Below are 27,394 nucleotides of genomic sequence, written 5' to 3'. Positions count from 1 at the left end.
TTCACATCATGGTTGTGAAATGTAAAATAAGCACCTGCTGTTGTTATAATTTTGCATTTTTCTCGGCTGTAGGTATAACAATGTGGTTTTTTCCAAGGTGGTCCAGGAGGAAATCCCAATTCCTTCAAGTTTTGTGAAACTGAGTTATCTCAGCAGTCGAACACCAGGGTATAAAACTTTGCTGCGCATTATTTTGACACACACGACCATCCCTTCTGGAATGACGAAAGTCCATCTGCTAGTTGCTGTTGAAGGACGTCTACTTCAGAAATGGTTTCCTGCTGCAGCCAATTTGGTCTACACATTTGCCTGGAATAAGACAGATATATATGGACAGAAGGTTTCTGGTCTGGCCGAGGCTATGGGTATGTAGAATCACCTTGATGTAAGCAGAAGCGCTCACACACATCAAGCCAGGAAAATGCAGCTTATAAATTTTGTTGCTGCATTTCCATTCTTTTAAATCAAATGCCTCTTTAGCTAAAGTGACTCATATGATTTCCTAAGAACATTTGTTTTCATGTTCTTCCAATGTCATCTTTCTAATTTAATCAATTTGAAAATCCCCCTTTCCCTCGGAGAATGGTTATGTACTAACGGCATTATATTCAGCTGTCTTTGTTTTTGAATGTTACTTTGAATATGACCTTTGGTGTGTCATTGTTTCTTGTCACTTTTTGGCTTTGACATTTAAAATGTCATTTCCACTTAGGGTTTACAAAATTCTAACTTTTAGGCATCCTTTCTTACTACATTTCACATCCCCAACACTTAAAACTTCTTGATTTGTTGTTTAAAGATACACGAAAACCGTCATGTGTCATAGGCTTTCTTTACCAAGCAGCACAAGCAGCTATTCTGAGAATGGCTGCAGAAGTGCTGTCTGCAAATACGTTTTATTTAGCCAGACATTTCATTAATTTCATGATTTAGTTTTTAAAAGGCTTGCTATTTTTTTAATTGAATTTGGGGTTATGTTGCTTAATGGACTAATCTTATAGATACTTTCCATTAAGATTATTTACCTTACCGGCAAAGCTTAGTATTGTGAATAAGCCCTGTTCACTTCCTTAGCAATTTTGGTTTGCTTTTTAAGTCAGGGGAATTATAGCAGGCTATGAAACAAGAATAGCAAGGGCTACATGGAGCCATCTACCCTTGCAAGGAATATGTCTCATTCCGTATATGAAAATGCTGTTGAGGGGCAGCCAGAAGCTCTCTTCAAGACCTGCTGTGTTGTCCATACAGGCTGCGTGCCGGCAAATGGGCCCGTGCAATGCCAAAAGGTGCCATCCAGGCTATGCAAGCCCTGCAACTCCCAGGGCATCTAGTGGGCTCCCAGCCGGGTGGTCTGTGAGGCAGCTGCGTGGAGAGGCGATGGGAGAAAGGAGGATTATAGCACTGTCCTAGTCATTTCTACTTAGAGGATGATGCAGACATAGCCATTGGTGTCCACAAAGGGTTATGAGACCAAAATATGGAGTGTGATTTACGTCATGCGATGCACATAGGAATATATCAGAAAACAAGGAGCTTATTCCAGGGTTGTGGTCCCACAGCCTACTTCAACAGATACAACTGCAGGCTGCTGCCAGAAGGGACGTTCCCCCATTCTCTCCTTACCCCTGGGCCACCACTCACATTCATTTGATCATGAAATGAGCCAGATCAGGAACAAAATCAGCTGAAAACTGAAGCGATCAGAAAATAAGTGATAAATTTTCAGCTTCATTAGTTTCCTGATCTGCTATGAATGCTAGTGCAGAAGCGCAGGTCTTCTCATTCCAGCTGTGGCTCACATACTACGTTGGCCTAAAGTGATCAAAACTCCACCCTTAGTGCAAGGTGTCCTGAATTGCTGCATCATCGTATCTGCATCTGACCTACCACGACTGGCTCACATCTGCAGAAGGGTGGACAACTTTTCGAAGGGGTCGGTCAGGTGCTGGCACCGACACCAGAGAGGGCTCTGAACGTCCCGGGTATGGCGCGTGGTGGGGAGCAGGAGTGCCCTTTTCGACCCGGCTGTCTCGTGAAACCTCCTGGTTAGGGGGCAAATCTAGCCCTACCCATGGCAGGTATAGATTCCTGCTAGTGTTTTGCAGTGAGGGAAGGTATTAAATGGGTTGTTGGCTCCACTTACACATATTTGTGCAAATCCAGAAACGAAAAAAAATTCCAGTGTGCCCTTTGGCACTCCCATGGGTGACCAGGCAGGGCCAGGTGGGTCACGGGTGCCACCTGGGGCTTTCCTCGGCACGGGTACACGTGCCCTGTAGTCAGAGTCTGTCACTGCACGGTAACACCGATGTGTTTGAGAGGGAACAGTTGAGGATGCCTGCTCCCTCTGCATCGTTTAAGAGTCTTCTGGTGATCGTGAAGTCCAGTACATAGCTGGACTTTAAAACAATTTAAATCAAATACGTAACATCTTACGAAATGATACTGTAGTTACAGATTCCCAAATTAGAAGTAGATAAGCGTAATATGTTTAAATATGAATAAAGCTTACGCAATAGTGGTGGATAACAACTTCTAAATTATTTAATTGGTGCTTAATTTTTTTTCTTTTCCTTAAAGTTTAGGTTAATTATGCTTCTTGCAAAATAGAAGCAAAAATCTTCATGTTTTAAGTGCATTGTTAGCATGCTTTGTTAGATTCCAATAAAGCTTTATTTAATTTGACAAACTGTAGTACTCAGGGACCTTTATCTGCATCCATTATATGAATTTTTGTCAAAATAATTTCCTCTGCCAGTATATTACCAATATTTAATAATGCATTCTGTTCAGTTTTCATTTTAATTAAATTAAATTGCAGCAGGTTGAAGTCCTGGAACTCAGGAATATAACCATCTGCTTTTGGTTTTACAAATACTATAAACATCTTTATTTTTCTTCAGGGCTATTGACAGCAATGATCACACAACCAGTTACAGAAAAGATGACTTTCTGAGCATATTTCCACACACAAGTGGTTCTGTTTAAATTTGTTGGAGAAATGTTTGCTGGTGTTTGTCTAGTCCCCAAGTCCCTGACAAGAGGCCATTTTCTCTTCTCAGAGTAACAACGGAGATGATAAAGTAACATTTTTTTGTTCTGAATAAAAAAAACATCACGTGGATGTTGACACACAAAACCTTGTGGTAAAGTGTACGTCCCCTTGTGATTTAACCCAGGAGAAGGAAGGATTTCAGTAGAAACCTCAATAAATGCTCCTGTATAACTCCATACATGCTCAATCTTACTCCTGCAAGCCCTTGCATCCCACACAGCAGCATGAAGCGTTCACCCTTCGGGTGTGAATATAAACCAGCTCTCAAGCAGAATAGTCTTAGGTCTTCGCTGTTTATTACTCTATTTGTTACTTCGGTAGAGTTCATTATGTTTGTGGTTCGAAGAAGTAAGATGCTGATAAGTACAAATATTTCAGGAGAGGTTGAAGTAGAGGTTACTGTCCTGTTTAATCGTGTCTTTTATTTCTTACCTGTATTTTGGCAACAGCCCTTAAACTGTGATGTGCTGGCACTGCTAACAAATTATTGTTCCTTCTTCTAAACAGTTGTATGAAAAGAACAGGTTTTTGGTACAGATGATTTCAGTAAATCTTTTGAAATCCATTTTGTACTTGCTGGCTGTTAGTGTCCAAAAAACATAGTCACTACAGTTCTCCTTCATGCAGTGAAATCTCAGTCACCTCAAAAAAGGGCTATAAATTAATTTGACCAGAAAATAACAGCCATGAGGGAAAGCTGACTGAGATTGTCGTTTCACTTCCAAAATTACGTTTTGCAAAACCTGCCAGTACCAAAATACTTATTTTTCAAGGGGCACTGCAGTCACTTGGTTGACTTTACAATTGTTATGCTTCGCCTTGATTACTTGATTACAAAACAATTGATAGGAATTTTTCATGGATGGTACATCAGTACCTCCAGTTAGATGTTTCAGGAGACCCTGCTTTAAGATCACGCAGATATTCCTTTTCGGAGCATAGACTTCATCATTGATAAATATGTATAAGTATACATAGAAACACGGTTGTAGGCACACATGAAGTGAGCGTATGTCCGCGTGTCTCTGATGAGAAGAGACAAAAACGCAGCTGTGCACAATAACTGTGAGAGCAGGGAACAGTGAACTTTTAAGAACTCTAGCGAGCAGGCTGGGGGGGCACAGGGAGTTGGGAGGGGACACGGCTGGGACAGCTGACCCCAACTGACCAAAGGGATACTCCATACCATATGACGTCATCTCAGCACATAAAGCTGGGGGAAGAAGAAGGAAGTGGGGGACGTTCAGAGTGATGGCGTTTGTCTTCCCAAGTCCCCGTTACGCGTGATGGAGCCCTGCTTTCCTGGGGATGGCTGAACGCCTGCCTGCCGAGGGGGAGTAGCGAATGAATTCCTTGTTTTGCTTTGCTTGTGCGCTTCACCTCTTTGCTTTCCCTATTAAACTGTCTTTATCTCAACCCACGAGTTTTCTCACTTTTACCCTTCCGATTCTCTCTGCCATCCCAGCGGGGGGGAGTGAGCGAGCGGCTGGGTGGGGCTCAGTTGCCGGCTGGGGTTAAACCACGACAACAGTGTTAGCTACAGTCCTGGAAAATGTGCCACTGTGGATCCATTGGCACAGATTCTCAGATGGTGTAAATTGTTATACCTCCCTTGAGCCAGGTACCAGCATGGTACCTTACAGCAGCTGGTGAACTGTCCTGTGGGTCTGTCACGGTTCACTGAGCCAGGCTGAGTGGCTTCGTATTATAGGTCTTTACTCTTTTCAACTATACACGTCTGACCCAGGACGGAACGTTTTAAGTGCATGAATGGAGTAAAGATGCTAACGTGTAGGTGGCAAGTGTGAGGTTGCTTCATAGGAAAAATCTGCCCTTTATCTTCTCTCTGCATTAACACCTAGAAAATAGCGTCTTCGGTTACTGAACCTTGATGGCTCATCCCAGCGCAGGATGTGGCTGTTCTGGAAGAAGCTCCATGCCCACAGCTGGGCACTCAGCCCAGGGAGTTACCCAGGAACATTGTCAGTCATCAGGGCGCCTGTAACAGAAAAATTGGACAGAGCGGCTGCTGGACCCTAGACTGAAACCTATAATGTTTGAAACACACAATATTTACAGTACTTAAGGAGATGTGATTTTTACAAATCAGAGTTTAGCTGCAAAAACCAGATTCTTTCTGCTAAAATGATGAAGCAGCTCTAAGTGAAGTTGCTGTAAGGAACAGCTTTCACTTTGCCATGAAACATTTATCTTACAAACACAAATGCTCCCTGCTATAGCTGGTCAAAATATTTTCATTGCATCCAGTAATGGAATTTAGATGGTATTAAAACTGTTTATGGTTCAAGTAAAATATACCTAAAGCTGCTACATAGAAAAAGTGAGAAGAAAATATTGAAAATGTCAGAAAACCCTTTTTTTATTTTTTTTTTAATTTTGTATATTAAAATATTTTTAAAGACATTTTTTATTTTGGAAAGGCTGAATTATCTCAGTATTTCCTAGATCAAATTTTGGGATTTGGTGTCAAAATAACATTCTTCCTTTACGAATGAGTTGCACTGAAATCTAAAAAGGTTAACTAGAGGAGATAGATAAATAACTTTAAAAAAAAAAGTTGGTATGCTAGAGATACCAAAATTAAATTTTGAAGAGTGTTTTTCGTTTTACTGAAGTACTAAAGGGAAGGTTTTTTTGGTCAGTTTGCACACCCCCAAAACCCACCATCCTTAGGGAAATTCAAGATTTTCAGTAGGTATTTTGGCCAGCTGTAGAGGGGAGCCATGTGATGTGCAAGCCTGTTAAGATAAATACTTAATTCTAGAAATTTTCAGCTTGGCAATCCATTTCTGCCTAACTGCAGTTTTTACAATTAAAACCAGTTTGTTTTAACATAGATTTTTTTCTATTTAAGCTGTTATTCAGGTAATTAGCAGAAATGCACTAATCAAGTCAGGAGTCACTGGAGGAGATTTATACTCTTAGGAAATCCATAACTGATACAACAGAAAATTTTCTGCTTTGAAACAGTAGTAACTATAGCTGTAATAACATACTAATCTCTTAAAACCCTTTTTGAAAAAAAAAAAACATTCAACAATAGCAATCAGGCAGAGGAAAATTAGTGGCATCATTACTTGACAGATGAATATCAAAACCTGGAATGAAAAATTACCTAGTAGTTCACAGAGGAAAAGGTAGACTGATAGATATTTAATTATTTGTTTGCAGTGTCGGTGGGATATGAATATGAAACATGTCCTGATTTTATTCTGTGGGAGAAGAGAACAGTAATCCTTCAAGGCTTTGAAATGGATGCTTCAAATCTGGGAGGCTGGTCTATAAACAAACACCATGTATTAAATCCACAAAGTGGTAAGTCCTTGCTTTATTAACTGGCCATGCAGAAGAAGAATACAAATTTTAAAGGAATTAATTGTTCAGATTTTAAGCATTACACTTCCTAATGTGTAATCCTCTTTGTTTGAACATGCACCCTCATTTATTGAGAACTGACCTGTAAATGCCACCTGAAAGGATATTTTTAACGTTCTGGCTCCAAGGTATTAAACACCAATATCACTAACTCTTGTGATCGCTAACACATTTCGGTCATTTGGATGGAAAAAGGGCATACTAATTTAGGTTCGGCATAGAAGTACCACCTTTCAGGTCAGTTCATAGTGTGCTATATTCTCAGTGAAGTGTCTACACCCCTAATTCATCCTATGACTAACATCGGGTGGTAGCATCACAGCACCGGGGAGACACGCCGTGAGGGAAAACAGGCCGGCTGAGTGAGAGGTAGCACTTCCAAAACCACGCTACCAGTCCGGTGTGCAGAAGCTTTTGTGGCTGCCCGCTCTGTGGAGAAGCACAGTGAGGTACTCTTCAGGACAAGCAATACGGCACCTTTTGAAGCATTAGGAAAAAAAACTGTAAATGCTTTTGGTGTCATAACATTAACCCTGCATAGAGATTCTTCAAGCATGGAGACTTGAATCTGTCTTCTCATTGCTCTTATTTTATTCCCAAGGGTTTTTCTTTTCTTCCCTTAACATCTATAATCAGGAATCAGTGGGATTAAATTATTAAAATAATACTTGTAGATAAATTATGGTAACTAGAAAAATATGGTTTTGCCAATACACAGAAATCTCACTGTCCGGGGGAAGAGAAGCTTGGGGTCAGATTTCAGCACTTATAAATCAGCAGAGTGTTGGATTCAGTAAAGTTCTCTCAATTTGCTCCAGCTGAGAGTCTGTCCACTAAAAATCTATTTCCATCTGCAAACTTCTGTAATGAAGATTCATGCACAGATGTATGGCTGTCAGGTTTTTACAAGTTCTATTGTTGAATGTGCAGCTACAGTATAAATATTCCAAATACAAAAGGTCAGATTTAGTTTGTAAATTATCTGGATTTCTGTTTTGATTTAAAATAGTTTGACATTTTAAACAGCAGTTCTTTCATACCCTGTCTTATTGGTTTGTATAGATTGTCTCTTTTAAATGCCAGCTATTGACATTTAACACAAAGAGAAATCTGACCTCAGTCAGCTCAGCCCCCAACTGTGAGCCCCATAGTCTACTCCTTAGTGCCAATTTACCACTTGCATAGTTTAATTTCAAGACTAAATTGCTGGCAGTAACTCCAATTTATATGACTATCTGCTAACTGCAGTGGTTACTACTATAATTCACCCCATAGGCACTAACATGTTCTGAGAAAGTGTACAATTATAATCTGAGCGGGGCTAAATCATTGCTTTCCTGAGCACCAGGAGTATGGTGACAAATTGCCTCCTGGCCCCATCTCAATGCCAGAGAGCACCGACCTGTCGGCCACACGCCACCTCCTCTGAAATCATCCAGGCTGTGCCCGCCACCCCAAGCCAGTAACAAGGATGGGGAACGTGCAGCTTCTTATACCTGCTCCTCTTCCTCGCGTGTTCCCACTGTGCTGGGCATGATCAAGGCTGAAGTCGGGGAAAGCTGCTAAACGTCTGTATCCCATTACTTGCAGAGACACAGTCTGGGGAGGGGAGGGCATAAGCATGTCTGACTTGAAAGCAGTGGGTCTCTTCTGTTCACAGTTTGCATGTGAGATCATCTCCAGTGAGGATGACTAAGCCCAGCCAGAGCTCAGTGATGTCTCAGATGTTCCTTGTGATTATAACGGGCTTTGAGCATGCACACCTGGCTCGTATATAACAACTAGAAAAGCAGTTAGGAGCAGAAAAACAATGACTATACCACAGCTAGTGCACACTTAACAGAGCAGCCTGTAGGCTCGTATTAAAGCAACAAAAACAAATAATGAACTGTGTTAACCAAAAGGATAAAAATAATGTCTAGTCTAAAAATAATGTCTAGTCTAAAAATAAATTTCTAGTCTTATCTAGAAACTAGTGAACTGCTTTTCCATTTCAGATATATAAAATGTACTTTAAATAAGGACAAGAATGTGATTCAAACTTAGAATTATACATTTCAGACTTATCTCCATGCCACCGTGAGTGAAATGAAAAGCACGAGTAGCCTTGTCGAGTATGAATATATTGAGATTTTTCACTTTTAATTAAAGCATTCCCTCTGTATGTATGAAGAGCTGCTCCTTTTAGAAGCATGAAACTTGCATCTGTTTTTGAAACACTGTCCCTGGATTAGCTACAGAAATAGCATTGGAATATAACATAAATGTCTTTCTAAAAATTCTCTCTTGCAAATTACAATTTTGTTTTCAAACTAAAACTAGAAGCACTTTGCTTGGTTAGTTAAGTAGTCCTGAAGAGCTTATATCTAACTTCAGCCAGTAAGCCTTGTCTTCGAGCCGCTCTGCTGCTGTGCACAACGTTCCTACTCAGGGACAGGGTGGATATGCTTACCTCCCTCCCCATAAAGGCGATTCATTTTAGAGATGTTACAAAATAAACTAAGTACAACAGAAAAGTTGTAAAAATAAATAGTCGCAATTTTACAGAATTGCACTTCATAGCACAGTCTAAGCTGTGAAGGTACAAGTATTGACATGCAGTAAACCACAGCAAGTAAAAACTGTGTTCTATTGCAGATGTAAGTATCTTTAAAAAAAGACAGAAAAAAAAGACGTCTGATTCCAGCAGCATAGGTGTGAAATAACATATATTGTTCCAATGTGTCACTGGAAACTCAGGCTTTTTAAATGCATACGGTTTTGCATCAATATGACAGTTAGGTTGACAAAGGATCGCATCCTGTTCTCAGCTATAATAAACCGTTCTTTTCCCACTTTTTTTTCCCCTCCAGTTTAGAGGTTTGATCACTTCTAATTCATGACATGATTAGAGTTTAATGTTTTCTAACACAAAGGTTTTGGTCAGTTTGGAAGATCATCAGGGCATGTCTCTCGATCAAGTACCATAAATACTGGTTCCTATATAGAGTCCTTTTAAAGACACCTATATCTCATGAATGCAAATGAATGTGCTATTAACCGATTTTTCGGAGTATTCTTTGAATTGGATTTTTCTTCTGATGGGCAAGTGTATTGATTCCATTTTTATTTATCTGGAGGAAGGAGGAGTAATTTTACAGAGACTTTATGCTTTACGGTAATTTCAGCCCCAGTGCAACACAGCACTGACTAAAATTAAAGCAGCAGCTCGAAAGCCTGAAATTAAGCACATGCTTACATTTATTGACAGCAAAACGTATTCTCCAGAGCCCTAATTATTTACTGGCATTTGTATGAGGCAGTTGAAAGATTACCTTTATATTGTTAATTTCGGACAAAGGGCAGCGTCTTCATTTAGTAGTATTTTTATCTGGTGTGTAAGAGAGGACATTGCCATTAATTTTACTAGCGTAAAAGCATCCAGGATGCTTTTTTTTTTAAGCCAATGTTCAAACAAATATATGTATTCTGTCCTCTATTGTTCAGAAATAAATTTTTAAAAATATAATTCCCTTCAAAATAGCTATGGCAACTCTCAGTAATTTCCAAGGAGAATTTTAGCTTCAGATTACCTGAGAGCCACAAAAAAATAGTTTAACAAAAGTTGGTAGAGACAGTACATAAATACATTTGCCATACTTTGGGAAAACTCGGACATGTCTCAACATGTACTTCCTGCAGTATCTAGAATATGCTCATGTCACAGTGTAAGAGTCCTCCAGAAAGTACATTCCATTGTGTTTATTCCTTTAATTGTACCACTTTTCTGATGAAGCACTGGGTTTTCCAAGGGAAATAAGAGATTTTGGACTGTGGTCTAAGAGACTACCTGTCTTCCATTCAGAAATAGCCAAAATCATCCAATAACATGTCGTTTTAAAGGCACTTCTTAACTATATTACCAGATTATTATTTAAAATAAGCAGTACAGCTATCAGCTTGATAAAATACACGTTTGTACTGGTTCTGGTATCACCAACCTAGTCATTGGGAAGACTTTCAACAATGTATGCTGCAGAGCAGTGCTAAAATACTGACACACTGGAAAGTTGTTTTAAACTTTGTAGCAGAACTTAATACATTCTTGCTGGTAAGAAATTCACTTGTGCCTCAGAATTACTCCTTGACTCTTAACTTGGCTTTGCTGCACTTGGCACCATTTTTATATACCATGAAGGACTCGCATTTAAATTTGAATATTGATTTTGTACTGCCACTTAGTGCTCTTTTGTGAAAAATGCATAGTAGTGCTGCTATTAATCTCCTTTAATTAAATATTCAAACTGCCTAAGAAATTCCTCTGCTACCTAATAAAAATTTATGAATAAAATGAATATTAAAGTAGTAATCCCCTAGAAATCAGATAGCACTGCAATTAACAGTCAATTTGTTAGAGCATTAACCAACCATGAGTTCTGCTCGTGATGTTGGCTTTTAAAAGAGCCACTAACCACTAATTGACAAAACGGTGATGGTGAAGCCTGGGACTGAACCAAAATTGGAAGAGGTTAGTGCAACCCTGTGACAGTTTTTAAAAGATCCAATGTTTGTTGCTGGTTTGGTAATCTGATTTTGTAGAGGACTGCATAATCCAAAACTGTGGAATAGTTTAAATGCTATACATTTGCTTTTTTTGTGTCTGTTTTCTGCCCTCCCCCCTTAGGAATTGTACACAAAGGAAACGGTGAAAACATGTTCATTTCCCAGCAGCCGCCAGTCATCGCAACCGTGATGGGCAACGGACACCAGAGAAGTGTCTCTTGCTCCAACTGCAACAGTCTTGCGCTCAACAGCAAACTCTTTGCCCCGGTGGCTCTTGCTTCTGGGCCTGATGGTAGTGTGTATATTGGTGACTTCAATTTTGTCAGAAGGATCTTCCCCTCTGGAAACTCAGTTGGCATACTAGAATTAAGGTAAAAAAATAATTAGCTTTCTCTGACTAGTGTTCATTATTCTGGCTGTGATATGCCTGTGAAAACTACGGTGAGCCTTTTTTCACGTGTGACTTAAAGCAGCAGCCACATTTACCTACCTTGTGAGCATGTCTCATTGACTGTCGAACAACCTCATCAGAAAACTTATGCTTACTTTAAAGTCATAGGTTAAAAAGGGCATCTTAAGCAGCCTTTAGAACAGGTTTTGCTTAATTAATTTCTACAAAGTGCAGAATTAATACAGCTAATTTTTGTTCCTGTGAGATTTTTCATACGTTTTCTCAAAAAAAGTTAAAAGATTCCATGAAGTGTATTTTTGAAGAGAACCCCATAATTCAATAGCAAATATGTGCAGTATCATGTCAGGTCACAGCATTATGGCTGAAGATAGACTTACCATGTTTCAAATTAATACAATTAAATTGTTCCTCATCTGTAACAGAGGATATGACTGACTTTAAGCAGGCAAGAGCAAACCTGGCATTGCAGGCTGACATGTCGCAGGCTGGGCCTGTGCCACCATTAACGACTGCCCTGTAATTATGACTCCCATTCCCTTTCAGGGCCAGAGCAGGAAAGATTTCGGACACTGATACACTAAATTTCTCTTACTTAACACCCATGAATCTCAACTAGCTAGCATTGCTGGTGATGATGATGTGTGCTGATTGTTCACAATTACTTGACAATGTGCAGGCAGTGGAAAGGAAGCAGTTTGAGAGAAAGAAATAATACTGAGTAACAGGATGAACAATGTTTTGTTATCGGAATACAGCTCTGTGAGCTGTCAGGCAAAGAACACAGTTTTGTTAAGGACTAACATTTCTTGTCTTTTTCTTTTTTTTAAACCTGAACTTACCTGTCTTACTAGGAATAGAGACACAAGACACAGGTAAGTAAAACACAGTCACAGTAATATGTGAACCATGTTCAAGGAAACAGTCTTACAAAAGTGGTTTTAGAAGTCTGGATACAGAGAAACACTCTGAATTTAATAAATATAAATGTTAATCAAATTCACCATCGTTTATAGTAAAGAAGGTTAGATTTGTTCCCTTTGAAGGGATGAAGTCTCCCTCTAAAAATCAGCAAGCAGAGATGGAAAGGTTTAAACCCAAAAGCTGCGAATGCATTTCATAGCTGTCATATTCACTTCACGTGATGTGTGAATGATCATAGATATAGCCAGCCAAGGAAACTGGAGTTTTAACAACAAAGAAGTAATAAAAAAGGCTTCAGAGTCACACGAGAGGACTGTGCGTTAGCAGTTCTAGGATACTACGAACTTTAAAATCTGCCACAGAGAGTGCACCGCAGGCCCCAGAACTGAGGACGCTGTGTCACAGCTCAGTCCTTGCTTCTCCAGCTAAAGCAAAAGCAAGTGGCTTCCCCCCTTTCCAGTTAGCGTTTTGGCATTGCAATTTCTTTAAAAGAATGAACGTTGTACATTAGGCTTCTGTGACAGACGGTGAGGGAGTCGGTTATAACAATCCAGCTGCAGAAATGACGTTGCAGCCTCCAAAGAGGTAGCAAGGCACCAAGGCACTCTGTATCCTGAGGAACAAACTTCTTAGCACTTCAGTACTTAAATGAGATAAATAAACCAGCACTAGTACAACCTAAGCTGAGAACTTCGTGGCATGGTAGGAGGCGGAGAGCGGACTGAACATGTGTTTGCAGGATGAGAGTACTGGTTGGAATTGCTCACTATAGCCACAAGAATGCTACTGAATACTATAGATTATTTGCCAGCCTACTTACAGATGATGTCACATCTCATATTTTAAAATGAAAACTTAAAAAGAAAGAATAATTCCTACTTGGTAAGTGCAAGGATCTATTTTTTTAACTGAAGGATTGTTTCCATTTGCCTTCATGCTAAACTGACCAGTATCTTTGTAAACTAAAGAAGAGAAAAGCAAATTGAACTTATTTACTCTGTAATGCATTCAGAACATGAATCAGGTTTTAAATTCAGGGGTTTCTTTTGTACAGTGGAATTTTTTTAATACCTGCTCACTAGTACTAGTTTCTTGAGATGAACTTAAACCTTTTAATTAAATCAAGTTGTGGAATGCTCAAGTACCTCACCCCTATTCATTACAGTAATAATTGCCTCTGTCAGTATTCTGTCCAAGTGAAATCTGTGGAAAATTGGAGGAAATCACTTGAAGTTAATGTAGTCTTTGAGGTTATGGGGGAGTACTCAGCAGGCCCACTGTACGCCAGTCTTTTGAGGCTGTAAAGGCCATAATCATGGTGGAAATTTCTAGGATGCTCAAAGAAACATGTAGAAGCAACAACTAAAAGGTTGTCAGAGGCTCGTGACAGTCCAAGCAGGAAAATGCTTCAAAATCCAGTTCCTCAACACAACTTTTAGTCTCCAAAAGAGCAGGGAAAAAGGGTTCTTTTTACTGGGACAAAGAAAATACTGTGTAAAAAGGGATAGAGTTTGGAGACCAGTAAACAGAGAAGGCCACTGATCTTATTTTTGACTGTTTAAAAACAACTTATCCTATTTGTTTTTCTTGTCATCAAGATTTTAATAAGAAATAACAAAGCTATTGAATAACTGGTAAAAATGGAAACTAGGCTTTGAGGTTACAGGGAAAAATTTTACTACGGGATAGTAAGAACTTGTTCTGGAAAGATTAATTGTAAATCCTAGTCTACTTGATGTAGTTTTTAATAGGCAAATGTAAATAAACTCAGATTTAGATTTGATTGCAAACTTCTGCAAAGATAGCAAGTATTTGATTTTGTTCCTTTTTTTACTAATACTCTTTAAATTTAAACATTTTAGTATGCAAGGCTTTAAGTATAAGCATCAGGAGTTTTCTAACAGCAGGTCTATTAAATGGAATGACAAGGATGACAGAAAATGCGTCTACAAGGAGAGTATATAATGACCCCTGGTTCTCTGCAGTTTCTGCATGATGAACAATATGTTTATTTAACATTTAGAATTCTCCTTGCAACTTTTTCCACAGAAGTATTTCATTAAGAAGTCATCTTTTGGCTGGCCAGTCTCTTCTGAGCTTACTCCAGAGAGCACAAATGATTCTTAATGTTATCAACAAACAAAATTTTATAATACTGGTGATACATAATTCAGCATTAATTGCTTTTAGCTGATCCTCTTACTCATGTTTCATCATACCGCTGTCCTCTCGTTCCCTATGTTTCTTGGACTGGGTTTCACATTGTTCCCCAACTGTGGGAATATCTCCTTCCTTATATTTCCGCCTTCTGCCTCTTACGGGTGTTTATGACTAAGGTCAGCTTTAAGCTAATCTAGCTTGTGGCCCAGTCCTCACGGATGCTGAGTAGTTTCTATCCCTTTTTGGATGGAGAATGAGAACTGAGAGAAATAGGCCCAAGCTCTATCATGTTTATCATGGTACAGCATTAGCCTTATCACTTATAAATGGAAATAAGATTTCAGCTGATCATCTGTTAGAAGTTTCTTAGTAATATATAGAGTACTCAGTAGATTGCTAAAATAAAAGATATTGGTAAGTAATTTTTACACTGTTTTGCAACGTTGCTCAGTGAGGTAGAACTGTCCAATAGATGATTCATAAAGCTTGGTATCTGCCTCAGCCAAGCAAAAACTTCATATTTAAAGAGGCTCCATCAACCTGAAATCGAATCAGTAAAATAAGTAAAATAAGTAAAATAAGTACTTATTTTAAGTAAGTAAAGTAAAATAAGTCAGTATCATCTCGGACATTACATATGTCCTGGAGCTTCTGCCAGTTCTTCAGTTCTATGTTATCTAGATTCTTCCCTTCCTGGTTTGTTGTGGCATGAAAACCCGTCCCTGCAGAAGGAGCTGTACCTGAGCGTTGTCAAACCCACCACAAACAGAACTGACAAAGCTGAGAGGAGTAACTCGTTTCCTAACTTTTTGCAGCAATCTTAAGTGTTAGTTAATTGTACCAATGTTAATAAAATGTCTCTTTAACAACAACAAAAAAAAATTTGACGATCTTTTTAATCTGCAGAGCAGTTAGGAAGGTCCCATGTAGAGTTACAGGGGATGCGGGCAGGTCGGTGTCTGCCCAGCCGCCTGTCAGAAATCTCCTCCTCCCCCCGGGGAAACATGGCAATGGTAAAAATACTGTCTGAGCACCACAACACGCTGCCAGGCGCTGCCCACCACTCCGCCTGTGCCTGTCTCCCACCATTTCAGTAACCAACTGTGTGATTTAAAGGATCTACACCTATCTGGATTTTGATTTTATTTTATAATGAGGACTACACTGCAGTCTCACCAGGCTCAGGACACTGGTGTGGTGTGCCATGTGTTTAGACAATTTCCTCAAACTGGAAATTAACTTTCCAGTCAAAAAGAACCAAAAAGTCTTACTGGTTAATAAGATGCAGCCCAGTTCTCCGATTAGAATTTATGATCCTCACCATTTAATTAACATATGTAAATATTTTTAAATAACATTTTATGATCTCAATAAGGCACTTCAGTGCATGAATTACGGTGCATTAATTCATGCCTAGTTGCACTGACAGTACTTGGCCTTCTGCCTTGCTCCTGACAATACAGTCGGCATGAATTAAGGCACCATATTTCACACCTTCATATTTCCTAAGGTTTAGAAACAGATAAAAATAACCAAGAGTGGGTATTTGTGCCCATGCAGAACAGTCTGTGATTCACTTTGCTGCAAGTTGTAGATTTGTTTTCAGTGCCAAGAGTACTAGGACTTAGCAGGCATAGAAAAACGACCTTGCTTTTGATAGTAATAATTACAACTAAGCTGAAGTCACTCCAGTTAGCTTTATACTGGGTGGCTTGGTACTGATGGACAGACTAACTCCACCAATACCACTCTCCGCATAAGCTCGCTACCTGGTACGTAGCTGGCTGGTCAGGCTCTGCGGCTAGTGCTGGTTCCCTCCTTCTCAGCAGTGGTGCTTGCGGGAGCTACATTAAAGCTGTTCTCACTTATGCCTCTGTCATCTCCAAATCATTGAACAGATGTCTTCAGAAGTGTTATGCTACCATGAACAGAGATTAAAAAGAGAAAACAATTTAACTTTGATGCTCTTCTCCTCTGTTTTAGTACAAGCCCTGCACATAAATATTACTTGGCCATTGATCCAGTGTCAGAATCCCTTTACTTGTCAGATACCAACACCAGAAAAGTCTACAAAGCAAAGTCTCTCATTGAAACAAAGGATCTGGCCAAAAACGCAGACGTGGTGGCAGGAACAGGTGATCAGTGCCTTCCATTTGACCAGAGTCACTGTGGAGATGGCGGGAAGGCATCCGAGGCATCTCTCAACAGTCCAAGAGGTAAGAAAAGGGCATATCTGAAGTACTTGGTGTTGGTCATCTGTCATTTCCTTCCATTATTTAGAAACTCAGATGCAACTGGATGTACAGAAATGGGTCTGAGGTGATGATTTAACCAACTATAAGCAAGCCAGATCATTTCATAAAGTTCATTCCTGTTTTTAATACAACCAGTCTTTTATGAGGGAGTAGCATGAGCAGCAGGCTCCAGCTAGCATCCTCTGAAATACGCTTTCCTTGTGTGGCGGCAACACTCGTCTTTTATTACCTTTCTATAGCAAGGTGGCAGCATTTAATTATATTTAACTTTTAAGCAAATAATATGGTTGCAAAGTCAATTTTTTATATTTTATGCGTTCAGGTGATTCTTGTAATGTTAATGGAGTTTACTCATACATATTAAGTCAGGACTGTTCAAATCAGACAGCCAGCAAAATCAAGTTTATTTGGAACTCTAGTTTGTCTTTCCTCATTACATGCACTCTGCAAAATATGAGCATCTCACCTACCACACGTGAAATACGCATTTTGCTGCAGCCCTCCTGTCAGAGTACATCCTGCATTGTCACAGGCAAAAGGCGCGCGAAGCCTTGAATCCCCACCAGCGCCACAATTAATCCCCCTGCAGCGTGCATCAGAACTGTGATAAAGTCTCTGGATTTGGTGCTCTAAAGCAGGTGATCACCCTCGACGCCCACTGAAATCCCTGGAACAAAGGGTACTCAGCAGCTCCCATGGCAGAGCCCTGAGTGGGCTTTTAGCATGCTCCCCCTCTAGCGCACCGCTCCCTCCTAATGACTAGCTCTAAGGAAGGGTTTTGATTATTTTTTGTGAACTAATAAAGGAAGGCTGTATATCAGTAGGAAATTAGAATGTATATCCGGGCAGAAACGTCTGTAAGACAAGCAAATAATCCTGGTTTAAGGCTTAGCCAGAGACACGTTGTAATTATAGAGTGACTTTAACATATCTTTAATGATGGAAGGTAAGCATGAGGTAAGTACAAATAAATGTTAATCTTCAGGCAGCTAATTAATGTAATGAATCAATTCTAAAAATAGTAGAAACAAAGGTTTTTAGATCCTTTAGCAGGAAAATGATCAATGTTTTATTGCTGATTACAATTGATTATATCTAATCACAATGCAATTAGTTGTTCCATCTTATTTTCTTATTGGGGAAGTATGTTGGTGAAAATTTGTAATATGCTATTTACTTTAAAAATACCCGTGCACAGCTGGCTTCCTTAACAGAAGGTCATAAAGAAATAAAGAGGAATAAAAGTACAATTCATGAGTTCTGGGGCAGCCAGCAAATATTAAAAAATTAACTGTTAGCAGACAATGGCTATACATATTGGCAAATTCAAGTCATGGCTCCCAGCTGCTTTTGATTTATGCATCTACTCTAAATTACATCCGTTTGAAACTGTCAGACTTGTTGTGTTTTGAGTTTGGGATTTTAATCTGAAGGAACTATGGACTGCCACATTCCCTTTTTGTACAGGGCCTAGCAAAATGCAGCATCAACCTGTAGTCACCAGCACAGCATGAACAATTAGCTGTGTATTATTATAATGACCTTATAAATGCATGTCCTTGTTTTCCTCTAAACTGTAAGAGGTTGAATAACCTTGGAAAGTAATAGGAAGAACTTGCCTGGTACCCATAGATCAATTATTTATTAAGAAACCTAAAAGTCTTACATACTTCAATACAGTTTTAGAGATTCTTTTGGATCACTTATTTTGCTTGTTATTGGAATAATTGTCAAGTCAGAAGATGTCACATTTCTACTGAAATAACATTTAAAAATATTTCTCCTAGGAGGCAGGAAACAGACAAAAAATTTATCCATGTTTAAAAATCTTATCCATGTTTAAAAATACTTGAATACAAAGCAACACAATGTTATGTATTTGACCACAGAAATAAATTAATTGCTTTTAATTTCTCATCTCTGACATTTTTCCAGTGCAAAAATAGGTACCTGATAAGGCAGATAAAGACAGAGTAATTGCCAAGAGATTATTAAATATAACCACTTGCATTACTCAATGACCAGACAAGATTAGCATTTATTTTTTAAGCTGATATGGAAAGATTTTTAGCTTTTTTTTCCCCATTTGCCTTCTTTTTTTTGTCCTGAGTATTCCTTTTCTTCCTGTTATAAATGAAAAATAAATTTACCTCTGACTTGGTAGAAAGGTAATATCGAAGAACTTGTTTAGTGGCTGTCTGACCTTGGTTAGTTACAGCTCAAAAGTTACATTCTCATTTTTGCTACCGGCTGCTTGTGACTCTGAATAAGGGCTTATCTATGACTCAGTTGATCCATTTGCAAAATTGATAAGAAATACCTACTGTGTAACACTTGTGAAACTTAATCCTGTTTGGTAACATCCTCAGCAGTATGTTAATAAGTGGAAATTCAAATACTCTTTCTTAATTACTTTTCTGAATGAAAGTTGCTTCAAATGCTGTTTTAACTTTTTTGAACTCTCAATGATTTTTCTATTTCAGTGGGCATGCAGGTTTTGGGAGAGTCCCAGATTATTATTTAATGTTTTAAGTCTTTCATCAACTTTTATTTCTCATTATCTTTATTTGGCAAGGCTGCCTTTGCCTAGTGACCAGGAATTAAATGCCAGACAGGAAAACATCATGAAATCACACTAATCAATTATGATTTGATCTGCTTTCCACAGCTTTTATTTTGCAGTTAACAAACACACGTAGCTTTGTTCGGTCTGTTCTCACTTCTCTGTGAAGGACTAGAGATGGGGCTCAGTGAACATTAATCTTGCACTATTGTATGTTGAGCTGACTTTGAAAGATGCTTTTAAACATGCATGGGTGATGTAGTTGAAATTTGAACTTCAATATATTATTTTTACTGCAACTTTCTTTAATTCTGTAGAGATCTCAGACTAATGAGTCATGTAATAGATGACCAAGTACTTAAGCAGAATGTGAAATGATACAAGGTGGGGACATAAAGTAAGATCTGTGACAAGCTGAACACATTTATTACGCAAGAAGATATTGAAAATGAAGAAGTAACTACACAAGATATTAATCATTGACTGAATTCCAATCACTTAAACTTTACCAAGTAACAGATTTTAATTTTGAGGTGAGGAATTCTGTTTGGGGTTTGGGGATTTTTTGATAACAAGTATTTATGGCACATCTAGTCACCAACACTAGCATTTAAACAATCTGGATTAGTATTTATAATAAGGCACTAAGGGATAGTGTCCTGATTTTAACTAGATTAGTCACCGAGTATTGGAGCAGTAAGAAGCACTAAAATTAATAGAAATACCTGGGAGTTGTTCTACTTAGCACTGCAAAGCCAATGCCTGGATCAAAGGCATTAAACACTTACCTAGCCTGCCCTTCTGAAATCAGTGGGTTTTAGACATGTAAATAGATTTGACTTTCCAAGCTTAATTGACAGAGGCAGTGAGAGGCTGAGACAGTTACCACATTTTTGCTGAGCTACAGTGTTTCCCAGTCAGCATACTAAGTGTCTTAGATTAATATCTGATTTCAATTACCTTGTGTTTGTGACTGCCTTAAAGCATTCACATAGGACAGCTGTGGTGGAAACACAAACTAAGTAACTTTTGTGAAAACAGTAAGTCCCTCCAATGATTGAACCCTAAGTGTCAGACGTGATTTACAACATTTGGAAGCCCAGGCACTAAATCCAAAGATGTAAGCATCTAAGGTCCTGCAGTGTCTGCTTTTTGTCTCCTGGGTCCAGACCAGTTTCTAGAACTAGAAGATAGATGCACACACTGTCTGTGCAAGCTGTGTGTATGGTCAATGCCTCAAGAAATTAAAAAGTGCACACTGAGTACAGAGTACTTGAATGCAGTGCAGTGACCTCACTACAGATGCAGCGACCTCAAAGTAAGCACGAGGGAAATGTAGAAGGTTGGAGTGAGTTCTAAATCCCACGCATAAAAATACCTTATACACAGTTGTAGCAAAGAACCTTTTTCACTCAGACCCATGGCCATGAACTAGCAACACAAATGAAAACTTATATTAAAAATCGGTTCTGCAGTGTAGTTTTATTCATTTTGCTTGAAATTACTAAAGAAATACTACTTAAAAAAAAAATCATGGTTTTGAAAATGCGTTCACCCCAGTAGCTTACATCCTGAAATAATCAGTCTTGTTGCTCACCATCTGCAGCAATACTTTCTAAAGTAAATAAAGCTGTAAGAACAACTGCTCAGATGAAACCTTTACATTTGTCAAATGACAGTAGCCTGTTTCGGGCCTGCCTCTGCTCAGCTACAAGATTCCTGTTACCTTCAGTAGGATGCAGACCAAACTCCTAATGTAGCCTTTTGTGAAAACAAGACACCCCATAGGGGTCTTGGTAAGTAATGATCATACTATTGGTCATAGGTAACGATCAATACTATTTATTCAGCAATCTTTGCTGTTCTGTAAATTCCTAAGACCTTTTCAACGCTTCTATATAATTCAAAAAGGAAAGCAGAATGGGATGAGATGTTTCATTAGCAGTATATAAAGTAAGAAGTACGCAAACCAGGGTGTTTTGCAGCCAAGAATCATTGTCATGTAAGCATCATAGAACCAGCAAAAAATTCATCTCATGCCATTTTTGACTCAGCAAAATTTATTCCATATTTTTCTCTTCAGTAGTCTTAGCTACCTATGATTTCAGAAGTCTGGGAATCTTGTAGAACATTTAAGGTAAACTTTTTGGACAGCAAGTTTTCCTAAATTTCATCCAACCTTCATCTGAATGCGTAAGTTATTCACTTTTCTGCTAACCATTGTCAGCAGTAAGTATGACCCCAGTCATCATATCTCAGACTGGAAGCAGGACATTTTCACTCACAGTCAGTAGTTGGAAATGCTGTTTGCTCCAACTCTAGTGTATGCGTCTAAGGAGAACAACACTCAAGTGCAAGTACTGAAGTCGTGCTCCAGCTGACAAAGGCCTGCTGAATATTTTGCCGCTAGTACTGAGACAGTAATGAAGTAAAGATGACAAAGATCACAGAGCAACAGACTGCAAATCACTTGAATCATATTTTGAGTGGTGTATTATGGTAACCTATAAATAACTAATTGCATAAAATTGCTTTAGTAGTTTCTAGATGGCAGCTTTAATTAAAAGCACCGGAGACATTTAGAAGTTTAGAAATGGATGGCATGTAAATTGCCCTTTTACCAACCATAAAATGGTAATTAACCAATTTGATTCACTTCTTCCTATTAAAAGTTTTATGAGAATCACAATCTCCTTCTAAATACAGTTTTACTTCAGCAGAAGGTGGCATTCTCTTTTATCAGTCCTCACCAGTAGTTTTAGATGATGTTTTACAAATTCTTCAGAAGTTTAATTAGAAGTTTTCAATGCAAAATGCTCATTTGCAAAGTTTTTAGCTGAGCAAAAAGTGTAAAGTAGAATTTCCAGAAGTGGGCAACATACAGCTCTAGCTGCTGTTTATTGTGCGTTCAGAAAGGATTTGTTCCCAAAAAGAGTTTCTTAGAACACAAGTGCTGGCTATGATGGGGGGGGGGAAAAAAGAAAATACCTTAATGGGGAATTTACTGTATTACTTTTAATGCATATTTTTAGCACTATAAGCTTAGCTCCGTTAATGTTGAAATGCCAAAATTTCTAGACTGAAAGATCGTGTGTATAATAATCATATGTATTTTGAATTTATACGTATGAGAACTACACACAAAAGTGATCCGTTTGCTTTCAAAGCATTATTTGCATTTGTGGTCGTGTACATGTGTGCACTAAGGCAGATCTGTCAAGGGAAATAACCCTTTAACCAAAATCACTCCTGAGAGCATATAACAGGAGAGGTTATAGTCGGCCTTCTGTGTTTATCATGGTTGTACTCAGGCCGTCTACTAAGTACTATTTTGTGCAGAAAACAGTTATAAAGAGCAAAACTTTTTCTGCAGAGTCTTTCTGGTGATGATACTTAGTAGCCATGTGTGATTGCACTAGCAGCAGTTCATTTTTAATGTTAGTTAACAGAAGTTAAATGGTACTGATTAAAAGACCTCTAAGAGTGATAAATATTGTTCCAGGATGTCTGTGCATAAATCTACTGGAGATAGATGTTCACACTGTTTTACATTCAGGTACAAAATCTAGTCCTATGTAAGACAGTCCCAGTGACTAAACATGACTAAAAAAAAACAGTCATGTACAACCACGTTACTCAGAAAAGCAGATTGTGCTCAGCCCTGAGTCAAAGAACAAGGCTAAATCCTTGCACAAGTTTATTTTGTCCTTACTCAGACATCAGTCTCATATCCAAGCAAGGTAAGTCTGTCACTTGTGCAATAGGTCACATTTGTGCCCAAAGACAGCGTCAGTTGGGCATACAGTTTATGCTATGGTTCCTTAAAAAAACAGAATCACACTGAGAGCCTAATACAAACTACATCTCATTCTTGTGCAAAGAAGAGATACCCAAAAATGACCTTTTTTACTCACTCATGGAGTGAGCAGTGTTCCTACTCGCACTCAGTGTAATTCATTACACTCAGCATGTGCATGTTTCGTCTCCGAGTTCCTCGGTGATTAAAGCACAATTGAAGTGCTGTGTGTGATTTGATTCTGCATTACACTGTACGTCAGAAAAGGATTAAAAATAAGCTCTTGGAGTACAGATTATGTGAAGCATCATGCAAGATGTGACAGGAGCATTAACGAATCCAACTCTAATGATGAATAAATTGAGACAGTTTAGCCAGAAATCTGTATTTTGTTTTCCAATTGATGCCTTGTATAGGGTATTTGTCAACTAGGCTTAAATGCATAAGTAATTTTTTCAAATGTGTAAAGTCATGTTGTTTTAGTATACGGGAGTAAGCCCTGGAAGCAGTAGTTCATTGTTGAACATATATATAGTGGTACTTGAAGAAACTGGCTTATTAGGAAGTACCAGAAATTTATTATCTTTAGTACAAATACTGAAGACGTAGGCTTGTTTATGCCATCACACCGGCATATGTACTTCCCTTGCAGATAGATTGCCTTTCTGCAATGGCTGGAGAGCAAAATGTACACTATTAACATTAAAGGATCCTTGGTCAGTGTTTGAAATCCATTCAGCAACACAGCTGAGTAGCTTTATTTTATTGCAGCATAATTTTTGATTTTTATATAACGGATGGTTTGCAGCCAACACAGCCATCTGTTCACAGGGAAATTGCGTACAACAGAAGAGGCACTTGCCCTAGTGATAGATCCTGGCCTTGTGTTATCCATGGCATGGATCCGGTCCAGGGCTGCGCTGCCCAGGTGAGAAGCATAGTTCCTCGCTTACCACGCGGCACCACCCCTCTGCAAAGGCAGACTAAGACACAGCATATGTCCTATAGCTCCCACCCACATCGGGGTTCTCATTTGAGCCTGTGAGCCACACTGGAAAGCAATTCAAATCCCATCTAATATTGCTCCACGATGCAATATCAGTGAGGTTAAAAACACCCCCAACAATCATAGCAGCGTGCACACCACAATAGTCACATACGGTGGTCCTTGCTCCTCACACCTTCCCTGCCCCAGCAGTCCAGCATGGCTTTTTCTTCTCAAAAGGAGTCGAGAGACTCTCAAGAAAATAGGAGGAGGCTGGGACTGAAGACACTTTTGTCTCCAACCTTCACCCATCCCTGAAGAAAAAAACCCTAGAATAATGTTCCTAGCAGCTTTTTCATTTACTAATAATCCCTTAGCACGCTTCAGCTCTACAGCGTAGGACAGAGCCCAGGCAGGAGGGCGGGAAGCCCTGAGCATCCCAGCAAGAAGTGCCTCAGAGCCCGGCTCCACCTGCTCTGTGTCCCCGAACTGCGATAGCAGAGTCAACACAGCCCTTCTCATTCTCTGAAGAGAAAATTTACCCACGTACAAACTAAACTGCAGATCCTGACTCAGGCCTTTGGGAACCGTTGTCATGAAAGCCTCTGCAGACTTCTAGCTGCGCCGCAGAAGGTGCAGTCCTTGCAGTGCGGTGTGCTCTGCTGGCTTCTGCCGTGTACCTTCCCTCAGAATAACATTTGGAAGAACCTCATCAGATTTATATATTAATTGTTTATATGGTCATCAATAACCAGGCCGGATTTCTTTTTGCTTTGACTGCTGCTTTAAGGGGGGATGTTTTAGCAGCGCAGTTTTATCAAAAGAGATTTTGCAGTTTGCTTCGCACACCTCGCCTTTGTTTCTGAAGAGGCGGCCAGCCCCGAATTCTGGCCTTATGTGTGCCCAGGTCTCTTCAGTGCAAAGTCTCTTTAGCGTGCGTGAGGGACAGACAGAGGTGCCATCCTTTCCCAAAAACTGGAACACACAGGTCACCCCCTCAACACCAACACAAACCCTTTAGCTTCTCAGATGCACTCGTTACCTCAGCTCACCTTCGAACCTTCAGCCTTTTGGATTTATAAATTGGACTTCTCAGAAGCAGCCAACAGCCGTGAGCTTGCCAGTCGTTCTGTAGTTTCCAAAAGCACCGTTAGTCTCTCATTAAAGAGTAAAGATCCTCCGAGGGAGCTGCTACAAGGAGGCACAATCTGCGAGCTCACAGGCCAGCGGGGACCCAGGACCCAAGATGTCTGCTCTTCCTTTAGCCTTTTTATAACCTCCCAGATTTCCCCCCAGCTGACCCATCCAGCCCCCGCCAGGTGATTTCAATCCCCCAGGTGACATCTGCCCCGGAGAATTGGACATGTCAGTGATCAGCCGTTTCACATAACGAAGCGACGTAGCCTAACCCTGTCCCCTGCGGCACTTCAGCAGGCCGTGGGCATTTTTTGTCCTGGATGGAGAGGGTGGCAGGATGGTGAACACCCCTCTCCTAACGGCAGTTCACAGCCAGATGAATACACTGAATTAAAGAATTAATTTCAACTACCAACACTGTGCTGACAGATAGCCTCAAAGCTGGACACAGTAGGAGTGCTAGACGTTAAAGTTAATTGCTGTGGCCTTTGGATTTTTGTTTGATGATACCCTCAGACCTTTGCAAGGTGCCTAAACATCACCTGCGGTGAAGGGGCACCTCTGGATGGGAACGGGGCGGTGGGGGCCATGATGGCAGGGTGTACCCGAAAGCCCGTCCCCCTGCAAGGCCTTTGCAGCCTCGCTCAGTGCCTCCCTCTTGGCCAGAGTGAGGGATGGAAACCCTCCGGCGGAGGAGGTCAGCCTGCTCCGGCAGAGGGGAGGGCCGAGCCCTCGCTAACCTCCTGGCCGCGACAGGAAAACTGGTGTGGACATCACTCCTGCCTTCTCTTAGAAGAGAAGTGGTCAGGGACAGTTTGTCCTGGGACCCTGCCACTGGGTGTTAACACTGTAAGAGAACACGTATTACACTCAAACGTGTAACTCAATCCCCAGGGATTTCCAACTGCCAGGTACAGATTTACTTAGGGGCCTGGGGAGGCTGTCCCCCCTTCTCCCAGCCCCGTGGGAGATGCATGTTCCCCATCAGGGTCCGGCCTCTGCCCCCCAGACTGCTTACTCTCCCTTGCCCCCGGCTACAATATTTAAAGAAATTATATTAACTATAAGGAAATGGAGCAGGGAAGTGAGGGAGTTCAGTCTGGGTTTTTTTTCTTTTTTAATGGTGTGTAGAATTGCTGTGTGAGATCCTGAACTGGCATGCAGACAAGTGTTTTGTAAACTCAGAGTACATGCAGCCTTCAGTTGTGCTAAATGCAGGGGACAAAAATCAAGAACCATATAAGCCGCTGTCCAAACCATCTGTTCAAGTCCTCTGCCTTTCATTTCTGTGTAGCAGAACATAAATTCATTATTAAAATAGCTTGACTGTGCACAGCAGCTGCTATAATTGCGAAGTTATGCAACTTTAAATGGGAAATTATGAAGTAGTTTAAAGCAAGAAATTGAGCGGTTTTGGTAGAAAGGATTTCACAAACCTAACATGAATAGAAGTGCTTTTCTAGCTATATTTTCAACATTTTAACATTACTTACAGTTCATACAATATAGAAAAGTCTAATAAATTGAATGCAGGAAGAACTGTGGAGAAAGTGTTAGACTGGGACAGACCAGGGCTGGGCATGAGTTGTGACATGGCTGTACCACACACTGCTGGTGGGAGACAGCAAGCCCTCTGTTCCCCACTGAAATACAGAAGACCACGATCTTTCCTTTGCATAGCCCTCTCATTTGTTTCGGGGTCCATCTCTCCTGTGCAGTGCGGTGCAGGGGTGCTAGAGCTACTGCAGATCCAGAAGTGGGAGAACAGCACTAGCTCCTGCTGAAGCCCACGGTTATCGTGAGGCTGTTCCAGTACATGACCATCATCTTGGGCAACACTGCACTGCAATACATCCTGCAGCACCGATATTCCTTCTGCCTGCTAAGCAGAGCCTGCTTTGCACCATTTGTATGTATAGCCTACATCACAAGGAAAGTCTCTCTCGCTTTCTGTGGGTGCTTCTTCCTTGCTCAGACACTCTGACAATTCAGACAGTATAGTAATAAAAAACATTTGCTTCTGCATGAGAATTAAGAAGGTGAAAATAAAGAAAAATCAATTGTAAGATAAGTTTTTAGAAAAGCTAGTCTCATCCCACTTTTTGATGGACATGACACAAAGTTATTGAAGAGCCTAATTCTATGTGTGTAGAATTACATTATAAGCAAAGC

The 27,394-nt window shown here is 39.9% G+C and overlaps 1 protein-coding gene across 1 annotated transcript in view; it reads left to right on the top strand.

Moving 5' to 3' along the window:
• The window catches only part of TENM1 (teneurin transmembrane protein 1), a 349,960-nt gene that overhangs the window by 272,749 nt on the left and 49,817 nt on the right, over positions 1–27,394 (top strand). Inside the window, exons 19-23 of the mRNA XM_075162386.1 lie at positions 98–365; positions 6,248–6,391; positions 11,115–11,364; positions 12,257–12,277; positions 16,470–16,702. Coding sequence (XP_075018487.1) covers positions 98–365; positions 6,248–6,391; positions 11,115–11,364; positions 12,257–12,277; positions 16,470–16,702 — 916 coding nt within the window. The remainder of the gene's footprint in view (positions 1–97; positions 366–6,247; positions 6,392–11,114; positions 11,365–12,256; positions 12,278–16,469; positions 16,703–27,394) is intronic.

The sequence above is a fragment of the Calonectris borealis genome, chromosome 13 (genome assembly GCF_964195595.1).
Source record: "Calonectris borealis chromosome 13, bCalBor7.hap1.2, whole genome shotgun sequence".
Lineage (NCBI taxonomy): Eukaryota > Metazoa > Chordata > Aves > Procellariiformes > Procellariidae > Calonectris > Calonectris borealis.
This window is presented reverse-complemented; position numbering and strand designations above follow the sequence as displayed.